The sequence below is a fragment of the Scardinius erythrophthalmus genome (genome assembly GCF_964197995.2).
Source record: "Scardinius erythrophthalmus genome assembly, chromosome: 2".
NCBI classification, from domain to species: domain Eukaryota; kingdom Metazoa; phylum Chordata; class Actinopteri; order Cypriniformes; family Leuciscidae; genus Scardinius; species Scardinius erythrophthalmus.
This window is the reverse complement of record NC_138222.1, coordinates 45,660,666-45,682,263: the sequence shown is the minus strand read 5'-3', so window position 1 is coordinate 45,682,263 and position 21,598 is coordinate 45,660,666. Positions and strand designations below refer to the sequence as shown.

The window sequence follows — 21,598 nt, the reverse complement described above, 5'->3', positions numbered from 1 at the left end:
AACTACTATTTTCTAAATAATATGAATTATTTAGAATAACAGTAAAGTAGTATACAGGACGTTTTTTTGAAAAAGTCTTAATTTCTTGTGCAATTTATATCTTTTGCAGTATAGATTTATATTTTCTTTTAGAAGTTAAAACCATCCTCAGTGAATGGTTGACGCGGAAAGGAGAACAAAGCTCTACTCTCATTTCATTTTTGGAGTGCTTCTCGTTTCGCTGCTAAAAACAGATTACTCGACTAGCGGTTACAGGAACATCAGTAGTCAAACTTAAAATAGGAAACTACTGCTTTGGCATTGTTGTGTGTGAGCATGAGCATGTGTTCAGTTGACACAAAGACAAGCCTGAACATAACGTTCAGCTGTCGTCACTTAAACAGCCTCCTGGGAGGGGAGGTACAGAAAATATGGGAAAAATGTGAAAAATGCCTCCTTACAACTCCCCCTTTCATTACAAACTGATACCGCGTTCAGATTAGCATGGAAACAGCCTGTGGAAACAAAAAAAGTTTGCAGTTAATTAACCGTAATTATCAACCCCAAACGGAGGGCCACACAAATAATGTTGACATGAAGTCTGTGTTTGCACTGTACACACAAGGGCGGATGTCTTTTTTTTATTTTTCAGAAGAGACAGAACAGTTTGTCTGTTGGGTTGTGTTATGAGTATAAGCCCTCATTAACATAGCTTTCAAAACAAGTACTCTTTTATGCATGTAGATCCCTGAATCAAAGCTGAAGTCAATGATGTTTGTGTATGAAAGTTCCTCAAAAGGGAAACTGGTTTCAGACAAACTTCCAAGGCACAATAACATCATGTCTAATGATCTAAAATCAATTCAAGTGAGCTTTAGATATAAACAAGCACTTTTTTGATGTCTACGAAGCTCATTTCTAAATAAAATTCTTTCAACTGCTTTTTATTAATTTCATTATCCGCCAAACCGCATGGATGGGATTGTGGGATATTATATGCTGTGAAGGGACATCTATACTTTCAAAATCCCACTAGATTAAAGTATCTTGGGAGACAGGATGCGACACAAACATTGAATTTGGACATGTCTTGATGCCTTCCTAGCTCCTCATACTGCACTTTTTGAATCTGATGTGATATTGACCTTTCTTGTGTTTATATTCTCTCTCCTTTTGTGTTTAGTCATACTTTGTCACTGACTATGACCCCACGATTGAAGACTCCTACACAAAGCAGTGCGTGATTGACGATAGGCCTGCAAGGCTGGACAGTAAGTATGCCACAGATGAATGAGAGAGACTGATTGTCAAACAAATCACACAGGATGTAGGGAAACAACATATTGCTAACCGGCAGCAAAGATAAAGCACCTTCTGATGTGATTATACATAATAGATGATTTAGATGATAACAGATATATTACAGAGAAACTGGTGCATTGTGTTATTGTTCTGTGCATTATGCATACTTGTACACTTAAAATTAAGTTATATTTGTCTGGTCTTGTTTGAACCAGGACTGGACAATGTTAAAAATATTTTCATAAAAAATATCACAATATCCGATTGCATCGTCAAATAAAACATAGGGTGAGGAGTGGGGACTTGGTTTTATCCATTGGTTGTTGATTGTATTTTTAGATGTGAGTGTTACACTTAAAAACGGAGGCAGATGAATGTGAGCATTTAGGGATGGGGTTTAAAGGGTTAGTTCACCCAGAAATAAAAATTCTGTCATTAATTTCTCACCCTCATGTTGTTCCAAACCTTTAAGACTTTCGTTCATCTTCGGAACACAAATGAAGATCTTTTTGGTGAAATCTGAGAGCTTTCTGTTTTCTCCATAGACAGCTACACAACTACCACTTTGATGCTATAAAAAGTTCATAAAGAGATTGTAAAAATAATCCATGTGAATTGAGCGGTTTAGTCCAAAAATCTTTGAAGAGACACAATTGCTTTATATGATGATCGGATATAATTTAGGCCTTTATTCCATATAAACATTTATCAACTCACTCATCAGTTGTGGTAAACTGAAGCTCAAGCATGTTCATTTGGCATTTGAGAACCAATGAGGTTCATTCTTGTGTGTTATGCAGACCGTTTGAGCTTCCACAAGAACCATTGAGGTTCATTCTCATGTTGCGCAGCACGTTTGAGCTTCCACAAGAACCAATGAGGTTCATTCTCGTGTGTCACACAGCACATTTGAGCTTCCGCAAGAGATTTGTTCTCATGCGTCAAGCAGGTTCAGTTGAGCTTCTGTTTATGTTCGCTGATCAATGTTTATATGTAAATAAATTCAATCTGTTCATCATATAAAGCGATCAAGTCTCTTAATGTGATCCGATCATGAAAACAAACGAGGCCTTTTATTACTGGCATCACTCAAGGCTGTTGTAAGACTTTTGTTACATTCATACATAAATTATTCAATCTGCTGTTTGAGAATCACACCTGTTAGTAAATACACTTGTCAATCCTAAACACTGCGTGAACACAAATGAAGATCTTTTTGGTGAAATCTGAGAGCTTTCTGTTCTCTCCATAGACAGCTACACAACTACTGTACCACTTTGACGCTATAAAAAGTTAATTGAGAGATCGTAAAACTAATCCATATGAATTGAGTGGTTTAGTCCCAAACATTTTGAAGAGACACAATTGCTTTATATGATGATCAGATATAATTTAGGCCTTTATTCCATATAAACATTTATCAACTCACTCATCAGTTGTGGTAAACTGAAGCTCAAACATGTTCAATTGACATTTGAGAACCAATGAGGTTCATTCTCGTGTGTTACGCAGACCGTTTGAGCTTCCACAAGAACCATTGAGGTTCATTCTCATGTTGCGCAGCACGTTTGAGCTTCTGCAAGAACCAATGAGGTTCATTCTGGTGTTACGCAGCACGTTTGAGCTTCCTCAAGAACCAGCGTGGGTCATTCTTGTGTTATGCAGGACGTTTTGAGATTCCACAAGAACCAATGAGGTTTATTTTCATGTGTTTTACGAGGCACATTTGAGCGTCTGCAAGAACCAGTGAGGTTAATTCTATCGTGTTACCAGTACGTTTGAGCTTCTGCAAGAGCCAATGAGGTTCATTCTCGTGTGTTACGCAGTACATTTAAGCTTCCTCAAGAACCAATGAGGTTCATTCTCGTGTGTTACGCAGCATGGTTCAGCTTCTGCAAGAACCAATGAGGTTCATTTTCGTGTTATTTACGAGGCACATTTGAGCGTCCGCAAGAACCAATGAGGTTCATTCTTGTGTTACGCAGCACATTTGAGCTTCTGCAAGAACTAAGGAGGTTCATTCTTGTTACGCAGCACATTGAGCTTCTGCAAGAGCCAATGAGGTTCATTCTCGTGTTACACAGCACGTTTGAGCTTCCTCAAGAACCAATGAGGTTCATTCTTGTTACGCAGCACATTGAGCTTCTGCAAGAGCCAATGAGGTTCATTCTCGTGTTACACAGCACGTTTGAGCTTCTGCAAGAACCCATGAGGTTCATTTTCATGTTTTGCAGCACGTTTGAGCTTCCGCAAAAACCAATGAGGTTCGTTCTCATGTGTTACGCAGCATGTTTGAGCTTTCTTAAAGGTCCCGTATTATGCCCCTTTTCACAAGATGTAAAATAAGTCTCTGATGTCCCCAGAGTGTGTATGTGAAGTTTTAGCTCAAAATACCCAACAGATCATTTTTTACAGCATGTTTAAATTGTCATTTTTTGGGGCTCAGAAAAACGTGCTGTTTTAGTGTGTGCCCTTTAAATGCAAATAAGCTGCTGCTGGACGACCCAGGGGGCGGAGCTTCATGAGCTCCCGCTCAGTGTCTCAGGACAATTTCATCTCACGGAATGATGATAATATCAGAAACTCAGAAACGGTGTTCAGTTCGAGTCGGACAATAATGCCTACAGAGTCAGAGTGCTGTATAGAGATGAAACAGGTATAGTTTAGTAGTTTAATTACGGTTATTATAACGTATTTGTCATCTGCTTGTATGCATCCATTATTTATTAATAGCCTACAAGTCTGCTGTTTCGGACCAGGTCTGAATGATGATCAAACATATACTGATGAGTTTAATAAAGTTTATTGTACATCACACAAAAGATGAAGCGTCAGTTTTACTTCAGAAAATCACCGTAAGAGCTGAGTAAACACAGGAAGTTATTAGAAGTGCGCAAGTACATAAACGAATTTCGGTAGAGTTGAGGGAGCATTCCTGTGGGCGGAGGTTAGTCAAAAAACGGTTTTAATGACGTCATTAAAGAAGAAAGTAGAGGGATGTAGTCCAAACGGGCCGTTCGATGTAGGCAACTTCTGTTAAATAAAATATCTCGCTTGGCATTGAACTTTGAGCTTTATAATTTTACAGATATTATTTATACTCTAACGACAACATTACACACTGACTAAAGTTTGAAACATGGGATCACGAAGAACGGGACCTTTAAGAACCAGTGAGGTTCATTCTCATGTTACAATACGCAGCTCATTTGAGCTTCTGCAAGAACCAGTTAGGTTAATTCCAGTGTGTTAAGAGGCATGTTTAAGCTTCTGCATGAACCAGTGAGGATCATTCTCGTGTCACACAGCACATTTGAGCTTCCACAAGAGATTTGTTCTCGTGCGTCAAGCAGGTTCAGTTGAGCTTCTGTTTATGTTCGCTGATCTATGTTTATATGTGAATAAATTCAATCTGTTCATCATATAAAGCGATCAAGTCTCTTAATGTGATCCGATTATGAAAACAAACAAAGCCTTTTATTACTGGCATCACTCAAGGCTGTTGTAAGACTTTTGTTACATTCATACATAAATTATTCAGTCTGCTGTTCCAGTCACACCTGTTAGTAAATACACTTGTCAATCCTAAACACTGCGTGAACATTGCCATATATAGATGACACAGAACCATGTTAAGCCATAGATAAAGAAATATTAATATAATAGAAGATCATTTACATAATGAAAACACTTGTAATCAAACATATATTGGTGATGTGGCTAAAGTGAGTCTGTGGGTGACTAACATGGATGTTCTGTGTTTGTTAGTCCTGGATACAGCAGGACAGGAAGAGTTTGGAGCCATGAGAGAACAATACATGAGGACAGGGGAGGGCTTCCTTCTCGTCTTCTCTGTCACTGACCGGGGAAGGTGAGCAATGTTCCACTCGTGTTTTCTCTCAACTTTCTCTCTTTCTTCCCCTTTCCCCTACATTGTCTGTCTCAGTTTCACTTTCATTCTGTTTTTGTCTTTCCATTTTTATTAATGCCCCCGTCCCCCCGCCCATTCACATTTTCTGTTACTGTAAAATTAGAGGCTTGCTAATTTATGCCCCAGGTTTTGTTGAGTGAAACCCAGCACATGCAAATAAACAGATCTCACACACATTGCAGTGTGTATGCTCTAGGAATTTGGTGTGTGATCAGCCGTTTTGGGAGTGTTTGTGCCCTCTTAGGGTCCTTCCCACTTTGTGTTTATGCTGTAAACAGTCTTTCCTTCCTTCGTTTACATTACCCTGCTCAGAGCCGATGGCACCGGCTTCTCTGAACACACAATCTCGCACTCTCTCCAGAGCCCATGACAAGCACTTCCTCCTCCTGCATGACATTTAAACTGCTCGAACTGTTAGAATCAACAGAGACCTCATATCAATGTCCTTCCTCCCCAGCACACACACACTGTTCTCCATATGATGGCTTCTAGCCGTCTTACAGCGTTACTGGAAAGTTTATTGGAAAGGCATGAGAACCAAGTGACCTTGTGTCATCCTGTGTACTGTAATGCAGTTCTGTGGCCCAAAACAGAGAGAGATAGTTGCTTTTCAGCTGGAAGGGTGGGATTGCATTACTTTTAGGTTTTTAGGCTTCCTTTTAAGGAGGAAGAGCTCCGCTTTGTGGGTGCATGTGTCTGTACTTTCATTTCATTATTTCTGAAAATGCCCTTACTAGGGATGCATGATATGGTACCATTGGGGTTATCGGTCAATATGAAGGCTGATATTTTTTTATTAGTTCCCCTCAAGTTGACACCAGGTGTCTCAGCAAAATAACCACTGTTCCACCAATTTAAGAATGAGAAAGTGTCCCAAGACTTTTTGTCTCTACTTTGAACAATATATTTATTGACAAAAAATATATATATATATATGAACTAGGGATGTCAATTTACACGAATTCCCATGATCGATCGCCGTTTAAATTAACGATCAATTAATCGTTAGCCTTAATACTACAATATGCGTCTACTGTACTGGCATATAGCCAACAGCATGACAGGATGTGAAAATACTGTTCAAAAAGCCATGTTCCTCAACAAATGAATGAGAAGGGTTTTAGTCTAAATAAATGGCTAGTAGGTTTGTAAAATGTGTCAGTGTGATTGATCATTTAATTAAATTACTTATTTAATAATCAAATATAACGACTAATATAACGTGTCCCCAACGCCGCCTCAGATGTGTGCTATTCAGAATGTGAAACTCCCATGTGGAGGGAAGCGCGTTGTACCAACATATTTGGGGACGGACACGTTTACTTACTGCAGTAGGATTTTTCTTCATCTCTGGTAAGATAGCAATCATGATGATAAGTGTCTTCATTAATTATTAGGGGTGCAATGGATCGCAGTTGTAAGGACCAGGCCCCACAGTTCGGCACGCATGTGATTAGCAGATTAACTGCTAAGTAGAGTGAAAGTTTATCATTTGGATATGTTTTGTCTTGCCAATTTACACATTCAAATGATTTTAAACGTGGAAGAAGAGGTGAAAATCTGGACTTGCGCTCTGTTATCTGTGCGCACACACTCTCACACACACACACCCGAAGCGTGCAGAGAGAGAGAGAAGCGTTTCAGACAGCGATCGAACACCGAATTGATTCCTCTTACGCTTTTACTTGCGCTTGCGGACACATACAAAATTATGTCTCGGCAAGTATTCTCTCGGTTGTCGTAAGTGAACAGTTGAGAAAGAAACCGGATGTGTGTCAGTATTCGGTCTGCGCATTTAGTCTTAAAGTGACAGCAGCCTAATATTCCTGCTGTTGTCTGTGTCATTAATGTTAATAAAATAAAAACATCATCATCATCATCATCTACCTCATAGAGAGAAAAGAAGATAGTGAGGAGAGCAGTCAGGAGGAAAGTGATGACGACAGCTTGTAGGACAAGTGTGCCGTGTAAAGTGTGAGAACCAAACAGCATCTCCAGGTGCTCCCTTGAGAACCAGACCAAAAACTTTGTGCACCCCGATTATATATACATATTTGCATATTTCTTTGTGTGTGTGTGAAAATGCATTGCAAGTTTCAAGCTGTTTGTTTGGGCCTTTTTTAATGGCCATGCATCACCTTGTTTTCCTCAGCTTTGAAGAGATCTACAAGTTTCAACGACAGATCTTGAGAGTGAAGGACAGGGATGAATTTCCCATGATTCTAGTGGGTAACAAAGCTGATCTGGAGCAACAGAGACAAGTGAGTGGCATGAATCACCTCAAGTACTGTCATTTCAGAAAGCTTCACTGAATCAGTATTGATATGAACGTTTTTAAACTCTTTGTCTGCACTGAAATCATAGCATGACTACTGTATCAATTGTAGAGCTTCTGTCTATATTGTTTATGTTTTAAAATGACACATTTACATACTGTACACATACATGGAATACCCAGAGCACAATGTCACTGTTAAGAGATAATTAAATGTGGACGAAATTCAGTCTTGAAAATCAATGAAGAGCACTGAAAGGCTGAAAAATATCACAGAGAGCATATGTGTCTGTTCAGGAGAGAGATATGGGGTTACTGAGTGCATTCTGCCATTGAAAGACACTCGGATGGTGTTACACTGCCACCTCGTGTCAGAACGGAGAGCGTTCTAATTAACTGCATCAATTGCCTTTATTTTATGAATGGCAACTTATATAAGAGGTACTGTTTTATTCAGTATCTTATGAGAGGTACTGTTTAAATCAGTATAAGAGATACTGTTTTAATCAAAATCAAAATCAAGCCAAAAGCAAAAATTGTGTTTAAAATGTTTTTATTTTAATTGAAGAGTGTTCATTTTTCAGGTTACTCAGGAGGAGGGCCAGCAGCTTGCCCGACAACTCAAAGTCACATACATGGAGGCCTCAGCTAAGATCCGTATGAATGTAGACCAGGCTTTCCACGAGTTGGTCCGAGTCATAAGGTGAGTCTCTCATACAATACTGTGGAACCACCAGATGGTAGCAGCACTCAAACAGCAGACTGTTGTCGGAATGGAATACTAGCATACTACATAATGTTTTTGGGAAAAAGTATGTAAATCGGTACGTTTCAAACAGTATTATGCTACAATGTTGTCACATCACCTCATTATGTTCTATATTTAATACAGCAAGCGCTGTTTAGTTATCATCTCAGAAATATATGCAGTTGTTTTATTCATTTTTGATCCAATTTTATATGTAAAAAATGTCTTTCATTTTGACAGTCCGTTCAGATAGTTAATAAAGAGATCACTGCTGGTTCTTTAATTTATGTGTCATAGTAGAAATGGAAGACCAAATCAAGCATATTGCATTGAGGGATATAATGTCATGCGCATACTGAGCATTATATACTTGCTTACATTTGATTTTATTTAAACTTTAATTAAATGACCAAAAATGAGTTTTTTAGTTTAACAATAACTAAATAAATTGAAATAAATTCCGTCAGGAGCCAAGTGTTTCGGATGACGTCTAAAGGCATATCTTGAGTTGAGCTTAAAGGGGTCATATAATGCCATTTTTGTACAAGCTAATATGATTCTTTAGGGTCTAAATTAAAAGTTTGTAATATACTTTAAAAATTCTCATTAGTATTGTAAGAAAACACTCATTTTACCTGGTCAAAAACAGCTCCGTTTTCAGCACGCCGTTTAAGTGCATGTGTCTTTAAATGATAATGAGCTTTGCTCACCCCGCCCCTCTGTTCTGTGCGTACACCGTTTTTAATAATAACACAATAACATAACACGTTGTTCATTATAAACGTGGGATTATGAATTATATTGAGAACGTCGTACATAGAAAACATGCCGTAATGTACCCTGAGTGTAAACCTTAGCCGCATTCATTGTGAAGCGTGCAGCAAACGATTTTCAAAGATTAATATAATATAAAGGTTAATAAAACGTTAAACTCACTTCAGTTCTTTTGGAGGTGCAGCAGGAACACGAATAGTTGCCGATCCTTTTTTCAGGGGCAGCTTCTTAGCAAAACCAGCTTTACTGACCCTCGTTTGTAAAGCAGTCTGGTGTGTGAAATGATTCACGCAAACATGAAAGCATTGCTGTTGATCGTGGGGAATATTCCCTTCGAAAACAAACTCAGCCACTGCGACTTCAGCGGTTCGGATTTAGGAACATCAGTATGACTGCTGTGTTCCTTATTGCACCCAAGAACAGAACACCACAATGGCTTAGACGCCATTCTGCTCACAGACAGTGCTCCAGCGTTTCAACAATGACCGTGCGGACTATGATGATTGACAGGGCGGGTCTGTGTTGAAACGCTGCTGTCAATCAACAATCGTGGGAGGGGCGTCCGACCGTGTGACGTCACAAAATCGAACGGCTTGATTTGAGAGAGGGGAAAACATATAAGAAGATTTAAAAATAAAAACACTGGATGGATTTTTATCATTATATGATGGTTGTGTACAGGCACTGCCAACACACATTTCAGTACAATCAACTTGTAAAAGTGCATGTACCATTATATGACCCCTTTAAAGATTTGTACACTGAGTAAGACATGATTGTTACATCCTCTCACAGGAAGTTCCAGGAGCAAGAGTGCCCACCCTCGCCGGAGCCCACGCGCAAAGAGAAGGATAAGAGCGGCTGCCATTGTGTGATTGTCTAATTGGCCTCTCACTGCCGCCACTCACCCAGCTGCTGTCACCGGTCCCTGCCCCACGCCCTGCCTTCTGACATCACGTCCTGTGCGGATGAACTCGCTGCCTTTCTACATGTGCATGTCTTCAAAACAGCAGTGTCTCTCATAGCCTTATCAGGGGCATTTGTGCCTCTAGGACTTCACTACTAGAAGAACCAAACTGACAAAATCTTGATCGAACTCACCATTCTACCTTCAACTAGAGTACTGACATCAGTGTGACCTAGAATATGGTAATTGTGCCCCCAACACTAAACATCGCTTCTTACAAATTTGCTATAAAACACACGCAATTCCTTTTTTTGTATTTTGAAGGATTTTTTTTCTCTTGCCTTGTGACATTTGTACTTTTGCTGAGATGGAAAGACTAAACGAAACACCATTGGGATTGCAGAGGACATTTAGTCACCGATCTAGAGTGAGATGATGTTCTGAAGCTTTGTGTGTGTGTGTGTGTGTGTGTGTGTGTGTGTGTGTGTGTGTGTGTGTGTGTGTGTGTCGTGCCATATCTGTTTTTACTTCCATATGCTAAGCAGCGATTGTACAAAATTGAAGATTTGTGTGAGTTGAGGCCACCTTTATAACGACAAAAATCTGTTGCAGAGTACCGTGTGTGAGGTTGAACAGCTTGTTTTGACATGAATTAACACATTAATGTACTCGCAGATATGTACATAGCCTTTAACATGCCAATTTTGTCAGCAGTGAAGTCAGATTCCCAACTTCTTGTTTGATCAAGATGCCTTTTTTCCCGTCTTTTTTGTTTGCATTGTAAGACTTCTTGGCATGTATGGATTTGACTCTTTAAAGGGATAGTTCACCTAAAAATGAAAATTCATTTACTCACCCCCATGTGTTCCAAAGCTGTTACAAACCAATTTTGTTTGTCCATACAGTGAATAGAGAATTTCCATATTTTCTGACCTGAAAAGTATAACCCACTTGAATTGCGTGAAACTTTACGGTTTTCTTCCTAATAGGGTAGGCCTATGGTTTAATGTTAGAAAGCAAGGAAATTAAGACAGCCATAAATATTAGAAGTGTAATTTTACTGTTGTTCTTTAAAATACAATTATTATTATTATTATTATTATTATAAAATATTATTAATGTTAAATACAATAGTAATATATTTCTTTATTAATTACATTTTTATAATGAAAAAATAATACGTTTAAATGTCATGTTGAATGGGGTATGACACTATTTCTCTTCTTTTTTGTCCTTAGCTGAGTGATTACACAATGTTGTTTTAGGCCAGAAACAGATTTGGAACGACATGGGAATTTTCATCTTTGGTTGAACTATGTATATTGTAGCCAGATTGTTGAAGCCGCCTTGACTCTCAGCTCTGATTTCTACAGACTATCTTCAGACTCAGGTTGCTCCATTTACAGTGTTTTCACAATGTGCTGACGATGTCTGCTCGCTCAGAGCACAATAGGTTGTCTGTTCTCTACTAGGTACCCCACCAAGATCGATGACACTGAGAAGTAGTCTCTGAAATAGTGTCTTTCTCTGGCCTTGCATTTCAATTCACTTTTACACTGTTTTTATTTTATTTTTTTCAGTTTGGAAACGTATTTAAGTGACTGAAACAGTGTGAAGACTCTGTTTCAAGGGGACAGTTGAACTGCTGACATCACAGGCACCTTTTAAGCATCTTTTCATGTATATGATCAGAGAAAATCCTGAATTTTTTTTAAAAAAATATCATACATCAGACATCCACATTCCCTCAAGACTGTTTTTTATTTAATATGGTTTAATGTCTCTGTGACATTCACACTTAAATCTGGTATTTCTCATCTGACAGGTGATACATTTTTTTTTCCTGCCTTCATACTCCAAAGGTTCATATCACTATTGCATCATGTCACGTTTTCCTTTTTTTCCAGAGTGCATTTCTGTATGAGGGATACAAACTGTTTTAGTTTTTGTGTTTTATCATCATGTAATATAAGAAAAAAAGATGGAAGTGATCTTCTGAATGGACATGATTAAATGTTTTTACTATATACTTTTATACATTATTTTCTTATCAGACTAGTTAATGAGTATTTTTATATGTTTGTAAGTGAAAACGCTCTCGCGGCACAAATGTGTATATGTAAAGAGGAGTATTTAATTATATCTCGTTTTTGTTTTTAACTGAAAAAAGGCCAATGTATGTTGAACTGTGGTCCTTTCCTGCTTTCGGTGGAGTGAAGCCGATAACTCGCGCAAATAGTCGTCCACCTCATAGCCTAAAACGCTTCACCAGTGATCACTGGGTCAACCCTTTTGTGATGACTCGGGTTCATATCCTTCCCAAAACCTTGTCCATTACCAGATACCAGTTATCATCAAAACAGATCAAGACGAAAGCTAGTAGGAACCGAAGTGCATGACTCTTCCTCTTCCCAGAGTCTGTGTACATCTAATCCATACTGTGTTTTATTTGTCACATCTTTCCCTCCCCCTGTATAGCCTCTGGTGCTATAATAAAATATATGATTTATCTGTGAGATATTATTTTTGCTTTTCCTTACCGAGGAACGAAGGTACGTGTGGCACAAAATTATAGCTTTCGTTCTTTAAATCGACATTGAATAACAAGCGCCACCATGTGACAAGTAGATTGTTATTTTGCTGTCCTTAAGCATGTCCCCTGTGATTTACAAAACTTCTGTGCTTTTCTTGGGCAGTGTTTTCCGATAATGAGCTGAATGACAACTTATGTCACAAGCTTGTTTCGATTGTTATTGAATCTGCTGTCTATTCTTCTGTGAGATCTAAGTGTTAGGTAACATTGTGATGGACGAGGGTATCTTATCATCTTTATGAATTAAGAGGATTTATTGTTCTGCTCATGTCATGACAGTTATACAACTAAAGTAATGGAATTGAATCAATGCAGTGACAGCCATATGGGTTACATTTTTATGAGATGTTTACTATCAATTGTAAATGAGAACGTACAGTCACTATTAACGTTCACTTAGACAGGCCTTGAATGGCAAGGGCTGAGGTTCCCAAAAGCATAGATCGTAGAGGCGATTGGTGCCAATAGTTCTATGTTCTATGATCTACTTAGGCTGCAATGATTTTAGGAAACGCAGCCCAGGATGGTTTTGATACCAGTGAAGCTTATGATGATGCCACCCTACACACTTAAGGGAAAAAAGGCTCATTTTGGGTTCTATATAGATTCCAAAGGTTCTTGACTCAGTTTTATAGTAACCCTTTATCCCCAAAAGGTTCTGTATAAGGATTTATTTCTTTTTAATAAAGTCTGTTTACAAGCTGTTTAATTCATAAAATGTAATCAAAATAATAACTGAATTAAAACTACATCCATAAACTGATCCATGATGAGAACCTGTAAAATGGTTTATATACGAAGCGCCTGTCCTTTAAGGTTCTGTATAGAACCTTTTCTTCTAAGAGTGTATTACGCCATGCAGTTCTGAACTATGATGTCGTCCATTGGTTTGGTCTGTTTCAGTCGAATTAATTTTCTCATGCTCCTTTTAACAAGTGACATAAAGAATTACATTTTTAGAGGCTTGGAGAACAAACACATTCTGAGCATTAACACCCTGACAAAATGGAAAACACAGACTGTCTGATTTACTCAATCATATTTGTGATCTACACAACAAAATTCTTGATTTCTTTGCTTTTGATTAATGTAATTGTCTAAAATGTGCAATCTACTGGATTCAATTATGTAGGATGAATGCGAAGAAATCAAGTACGCAAAAATATTTTTTGCTTTTGACATTTCTGAAACTTCTGTTCCCAGCATGTTTTGATGGGGACAGTAAAAATGTTAAAATTAAAAATGATTTCATGTGAAATGGGGGAGACTTGATGTTTAATGTTTAATCATTCATTGACACTGGTTACCACTGAAGCTTTTACCAAGGAATATTTGTGTAAGGAATAATGAAGACGGGCCGTTTAAGTATTAGAAAATAATGCACACCAAGGTGGTAAGAGAGCGGGAGAAAGAAGAGTATGCTTTCCGTACATAATAAAACGTAATTTTGTGTCAAAAAAACATGGAAATAATTTGCCGTTTTTATTCTATCGTTTACTATATTTATTTGCTTGGTCAGTGTCATTGTGGGTTTTGGTTCTTTTGCTGTTGTATGCTGTATGGACCTTTGAAATAACTGCAATCATTTGGCGAAGTGATATGGAACTGTAATGCGGTCAAGATCTGCCTGGAACTATACTTTTAGCCGTGCATTTCCCTGAAAATAATTACAAACCTTAGAATGTTTGTCAACCAATCAGATTCAATCATTCAACACCCATGCAGTATAATATCTTATAATTCAGTGATGAGACAAAATCCTATCAAATTGATTGAATAAATTAATCCTGTCAGTGAACCATATACAATCATTCTGAGACTGTTTATTGGGTCTATTCAACTATTTAATTCTAAGATTTGAAGTTATTTGAACAAATTATGTTTGTGTTCTTGATTGATTCACATCATGACACTTTTTTTCAGTGCAGGAAGACTTTAAATGCTCTTAATGCATAAAAAATGTTTAACCTCATATGACAAACGTGAAAGTCTTCAAAAAGGGATTTGCATAAATGTATTCTCTGCGTTGTATTTTTGTTGTGGCATTTGCAGTGCGTGGGTGAGTGCTGTGTATACTTGTTAGCATCACCATGGGTGACAACACACATTGACATGGACAAGTGGGCTTTAATAATCACAAACACCTCTTGGCAATGAAGGCTTATTATAGGGAATATGAAAATGAGCATCGGTGTGCCAATCAGGTATAAGCAATTTGTCTGGTCTGGAATGGAATGGCAGCTTAAAACACTTTCCTGTCACCCTGATTAAGTATTCGACAAAAGTGTTGATGTTCTTACGGGCTCAGAATGTGCCTTAGACTGTCTAGACCCTATTAGAACTGTTGTTTGGGAGACAGCTTTGTGTTCTTTGAGCACAACTGAGTCATGAACGGGTGGATTGACAGCTTATTGTCACTGGACTTGCAAATATATGTTTGAAGCTCGGCTTACCTTGTAGTGCATGTATGGCAAACCATAGATTTGAGTTTCACCCTGGTGATAGCGACCTTATTTAGACATCAAATCTGTGATATCTGGCTGAGTATAAAGAGTAACTGGAAAATTGTGACCTATGAACCATCAGGTCTAACTTACCCTTTCCTATAAATCTTCCAGTTTTTTTTATTCTGTGACTATCCTTTCACACCATCTATAGAATCTATTTCTCAGCTGCGCAGCATACAGTATATCTGACACAACTCCCAAGTTGCTCTTTGTAGAAATGAAGTTTTATTCAGGGCCGGGACATCACTGGCCACAACAACCAAGTGAGTCTCTCTGAATAGAAAGATACATGTACATTTAAATCATACAGTTGATTAAAAATCAATGTCACTCAAGTCTTCTTCACTGTGATTTGTTCTGGTGATTGGTTTGTAATGATCTTAGCTAATCATATGACTGTTAGTTCTACTGTGTTAAGCACTTTTTGGTTAAGTATATATGGCCTTTGACCTGAGCATCTAAGTTTGCATTTCTCTGTACATTTAAAGGAGAACTCTGGTCAATTTTAACATTGAGCTCATTTTTTTGTACATTTGGAGTGCTGTCAATACAGAGAACAACTACAAAAATCGGTGTTGCCTACACCGTGTTATCCTCTTTTTAAAATTTGCACCCTGTTGACCTCAATGGGGCAAGTTTTAAACCTGCTTTTAGCCTCTTAACATCCTTGATGTGTCATTACAAGTGCACAGCTAATGTGAGTGATTCCTTCAGAGTGATCACGGGTGAATCTGGCTGCAGTAGATGTGAAAGATATGAATAAAAATGATGTTAATTCAGCCAGCGCACATACCTGTATTTTCTTCCTGTTTTCGGTCGAAGTCCACAGTAATCGATTGTCGAGTTCACGCGCGTGATAACCTATGCGCGTGAACTCGACAATCAACTACTGTGGACTTCGACCGGAAACAGGAAGAAAATACAGGTATGTGCGCTGGCTGAATTAACATCATTTTTATTCATATCTTTCCGATTTTTGTCGTTGTTCTCTGTACTGACAGCACTCCAAATTTACAAAAAAAATTGCTCAATGTTAAAATTGACCGGAGTTCTCCTTTAATGTTGAAAATACCCATTACATAAAATATTTCTATCACAGATGACTTAATTTTTATTCAAACTTTTTAAGGATAATTTCAGTTGCTACCAATTTTTGGTCTTTATTTTTAAGTAAATGTAAGATTAAAGTTTGAAAATCATGCATTAACTTACACTGACAGAATGGTAAGGGCTTTTGTAAATAAAAATTCTAAATTCAATCTGTTCATCATATAAAGGGTTCTTGTCTCTTCAGAACATTTTGGACTAAACTGCTCAATTCATATGGATAGTTTTGCAATCTCTTTGAACTTTTTTTAAAGCTATCAGATTTCATCAAAAAGATCTTCATTTGTGTTCTGAAGATGAACTGAAGTCTTACGGGTTTGGAACGACATGAGGGTGAGTAATTAATGACAGAATTTTCATTTTGGGGTAAATCTCTTTAAGTGAAGTTTGGACTGGATTCAATATTCTTTGTGTGTTTAAAAACATTAACATTTTTGTTAACTAACATTAACAAAGATTAATTAATGCTGTAAAATCACATTGCTCATTGTTAGTTTATGTTATTTAATGCATAGTAGGAAAAAAATACCATGGAAGTCAATGGGTACCATCCACTGTCTGGTTACCAACATTCTTTAAAATATATTTTGTGTTCAACAGAAGAAATAACCTCATACAGGTTTGGAACAACACAAGGGTAGGTAAATTATGACAAATTTTTCATTTTGGTAGAACTATCCCTTTAACTAATGTTAACAAATGAGACCTTATTTGAAAGTGTTACCATAACTATTTTACATATAGCTTACCTTTTCAAAATAGACCTAAATTATTAAAATGATAAATTTTGTAGTATTATATACATTTTATAAAAAATATCAGATGACAGCTGGGATTTCTGAGGCCTTTGTGCCAGAAGCTGTGCTTCATTTTATGTTAAATTTTCTGCTTGAACTATTAAATGTATTTTCCCAAATATTATAGGCCTATTGTCTTATGCATCATCATAATGCACCTGCCACATGTTACAGCTTAACACCGGCTCTTTTTTTTTCTTAAGGGGGAAATATTCACCCAGTTTGTCCGCCTAGAAGCAATACTTTACCTTCTACCCTACAATAGAGAGAAAAGTCAATTGGTTGCTTCTAATTTATTTATTTTTTTTATTTATTTTTATTGAAAAGACGCGAGGCTCCTAATAGCCTACTCTGCCAAAAAAAAACAAAACAAAACAAAAAAAACCCGGATAACTGCGATATTTCGTTCAAGAAAGAAAATCTAAACGTGTGCGCTCATTTTAACAACTGACATTTCCCCTCCTACAGCCAGTGGTTCAGTCCACCTATTTTAAACCCCTCAACCAAACAGATCCCCACTAGAAGCATCTAAAGACGTTCACTGTAGCGAAGACGAGGATTTAACACAAGACACCAACAATATTATACGGCTCGGCGTCGCTGTGTAATCGAGCAGTTGTTGACCGCAGATGGCCATGGACGGACTGAGCAACAATAAGAGCATGTCATACAGTCGATGGAGTTATGACAGGTAAGCACGCCTTCAGCATGTAAACAGACTGTAAAAATCTGTGTTTAATCTGCGTGTTAAATAATTCGTATGATCAAAATAAACGCGACGAGAAACGCGAGCAGCCAAACCAACCCTGTCGTTCTGAATGGTGAGAGAAGACGCTGATTTTAACGACATAAGTTGTGTACAAAGTTCGTGATTTGTCTGAGGAAAAACAACAAATGGCTTCTTTTAGTGGAAAAGAGTTATTGTTTGCTAACCTGATGCTGTATTTTGGTTTTCCTGTTCACAAAGGCGCTTGTAACAGCGAGTAGAATTTTTCTGATTTGACAGCTGAATGGAGAATTGACCACATGTCTTCAGTCAATCACCACATGACTGAAACCTAACGGTCGTTTTTGTTTTAAAAACGGTTACCACGTATCAACATTGCTTTGGTGAGCCAAATGCCTCGGTTCTATTTCAACACGTGCTTTTTCCAGCGCATCACTCGTGTATTTATTAGTCTAGCTTCAGCATCCTCTCAGCTCCACTGTCAGCATCCCAATTCTCTACAGGCGTCATGAAATCTGCCTCAGTGCCTCTCTCCTTATGAACCAGAGGAAGATACTGGAGATCATCATGTCTGCAGTAGGTGACACATTTGAAAACCCAGGATGTGATTGGTATGCTATGACTGCTCTCTCACTGCTCCCCAGAGGAACCACAGAAAGATCCTCTATGCAAAATAGTGAATAATAAATAAATAAAAACTATAGGATAATAAAATTCTGGCCATTACAATAAGCCATTCATAATTTTGATCATTACCATATAGATGCCAAAAAGTCATATCTGATTTTTAATTTGTTTTTTACCAATTTAATCAACAATGGCGACATTGTAATATTTGCCAACTGAATTGCAATTGGTCTTGTATTTCTTTGCAGACATAAATTGTTATAATTAAGTTGTTATTATGAGTACGTCTTTGGTTAAAGGACAGTGTCACTATGGCAGATGTAGTAAGTCTGGGATTGTATTTATGTATACACACCCGCATACCAAAAACGCACTCTTCATCAGTATCGAGGGGTACACATACTCTGAAAGTACACGATTTCGGACGCAGTATCTCACCCTCCATCTCTCTCCTCCAAGACCCTCTTGGCATAGTTCAGAGTCTGCGGATGCATGTGGGTGATAGGGCACAGAGGTAGGCTAAATGGAGGAAGTGTTCCTATGGCAAAGACAGCGCTTCAGAGAACAGCTGGTGCTTCTCCTCCAAACAAAGGGAATACTATCCATCACTGAGCACCGTCTCTGATGAATGGATAAAAGAGACAATACCTGCCAGAACATCAGGCTGGAGTACATCCCAGATCATAGTTCTGTATGATGCGCAGCGACAAATCAGCACAATGTTTTGTTCAGCTGACAGTAATCCTTTCAACTGTGCAGTAAAACATTCCTCTCACCCTTTTTAATTTAGCCTCTACCTTCCATTAGATCAGCTCCAGAATGATGCCTTGAGCTGGTTTGGGATTTAATGGAAGTATGGCGCTGATTACAGTGCACAGATCATGCAGGCATTACAGTTGTCAGCCGTCCTCGCCAGGAACTGCTCTCAGGCAGTCTAATCAACAACCCTGTGTCCCCATTAACACAGCTGTAACACCCAGGTGTTTGGTGCAGATTGTTTTCAGCACACAGGCAAACTTCAATAGATGTAGTTAAGCACTTTTATATTTCTGTTAAAGAGATGGGAGTCTGCTCCAATTATCCAAATAAATGTCAAGTGATCTCATTAGGAAGCTGATAAGATGTCTCACAATGGCTGTTAGGCAGACCTGGCGATCATTTATTCATGCTTTTTTCCCTGTCCACAGTAGTCATAGGGAGTATGCAATCAATGCGTGTGATTGACCCTTTGCTAAGCTCAGCCTGCTTTGTTACTGTTGCTAACTCCCTTTTCAGTGTGCACTTGTTGTGTTGTCTTCCAGTTTGTATTTCCACAGCACGAAGGTACGATCTTACGGATTTATGAATGAACCACTCGTTTTAAAACCTTTCGTTAACTCTACAATAATTCAGTCCACATCACCATCTAATTACTCTTCAACAGCAATGCCATAGAAATACACAGAGCTACTGCAAAGACAAAATTCCAAAGATGGCTGTGCGCTTGTTTCTCTGGCGCTTAAGGTCTATATATCAGGCGAAAAAACGAAACACTTTACTATCCCATGAGGCAACGGTTGTGAACCACATTGAAACTGTAAGTCACATGACAATGACGACATGACCAATATGTCCGGATTACATACACTACATAAATTTATATTTTATAACACATACTTTTTTTTTAATGGTCGCAAAATAAATATTTATTCAAAAGAAGTACCTGCTCAAAGAGTATTCCATTTCAAATGCAGCCTCTGTGGACAAGAGGAGCTGGGGATGGAGGAGGGTAATTAGTTCCTGAGCAACACGATAAAACTGCTGATAATACTGAATGGACCTTATGCTGTGATAGGTGTTGTATTCCTATAGGTAGATGTGGATCAGCTGAGAGTCTAATTGCTAACATTTCAGTTTTGAATCTAATATTTATATTTTATTTTATTTCAGTTAACAAAAATATTCTGAATAGTTTTTGTTTTAATTAACTATAACAATGTGGAGTAAGGAAAATAAAATACTGCTTATATCCTCTCAGGGTGCCTTATGTCACTATTATAAGTGACCTAATACCATTGTAGCATCATTTTTAGTTTAAAACTATACAAACATGCAGTTCCTCCATGAACTGAGAAAATGTCAGATGGCAACAGTTGTTAAGGCAGCGCTTAGCGAAGGTGCAGTTGTCTGATTCTTTTTTCACACTTTACTATAGTAAAAAATATGAGGACTGTGATGGTGCAGAATCGGTGGGAGGCACACACATTTCATATCATTCACAGCAGCACACTGACTGAATTCCAATAGGGGTTGAACCGCTCAGTGAATTACACAGAACATCTACTGTGTTATTCTGACAGATAAGTGGAACCATTGCATGACTTATGTAAAGCCACGCTCTCTCTATAAGGCAGATGCTTGATTTGTGGGATTAATTTCGCATCTCTGCTCAGAGCCAGTAGGATTGTTGAGATTGCTTGGGGGAAGATTTTCTCAATTTTTTCACCTCAGAAAAGGTCTGTGTTACCTGGAGAGAAAGAGAGAGAGCTATCGTTAGCATTTTCATTCATCTGAGTGGCAGTTGTTGGCTTGTGCTTGAACCCCCAGAAGTACTATCCTTTTTCTGACCCCCTGGTTGGTTTAGTGAGAGGTTTAGTAGCCCAAGGCCCACTTCAAAAATGAGTTGCACTGATGGCACTACAGTCTTATTGATTCTGATTTGTTATTGGTACCTTCTGAGGAAATCTTTGCAATCAAAAAAATTAAAAATAAATGCTGTTTGACACGTCTGCTAACAACATTGTGTCGGAATCCCAGAACAAATACCTTTTTTTTAATTACTAGGCTAAGTTTTTGATCTTCGTCATTCGACAAATTTTACAAGGTGGCTAATCCGTACGAATTCATATGATTTCACTCGTACGAATTTGTATGATTTTTGCTAAATCGTACATATTTTATGAGTTCCCCAATTCGTATGAATTCATACGAATGACCTACCTCTGACCCCGCCCCTAAACGTAACCGTCACTGGGGTTTAGACAAATTGAATCAGTCACATTTTACTCACTCGTACAAATTCGTATGAATTGGTCGTGAGATAGAGAAGGGTTAATTACAGGATGTCCATGCCGGTCAACCTAAAGGCTAGGTAAATAAAGTGTTCTCACTTCCTATCGACTTTTTGGAGCTTAGAGACCTTAGTCTGGCACAGGCGAGCAGATTTATAAGGCTTTATAAGGCTTTTTGTTGATTCTGCTCACAGTGCAACTCTGATCTATACTGCGAGGAGAGCACATTGCCGTGTCTGTGTGTATGTGTGAGTGCAAATCTGTTGTTTTGTTT

At 38.1% G+C, this 21,598-nt stretch overlaps 1 protein-coding gene across 1 annotated transcript in view; it reads left to right on the top strand.

Moving 5' to 3' along the window:
• Positions 1-10,748, top strand: part of rras2 (RAS related 2) — a 44,762-nt gene extending 34,014 nt beyond the window's left edge. The window contains exons 2-6 of the mRNA XM_081357609.1: positions 1,163-1,250; positions 5,050-5,152; positions 7,365-7,473; positions 8,072-8,190; positions 9,805-10,748. Coding sequence (XP_081213735.1) covers positions 1,163-1,250; positions 5,050-5,152; positions 7,365-7,473; positions 8,072-8,190; positions 9,805-9,892 — 507 coding nt within the window. The 3' untranslated portion in view covers positions 9,893-10,748. The remainder of the gene's footprint in view (positions 1-1,162; positions 1,251-5,049; positions 5,153-7,364; positions 7,474-8,071; positions 8,191-9,804) is intronic.
• Positions 10,749-21,598: the final 10,850 nt, after the last annotated feature.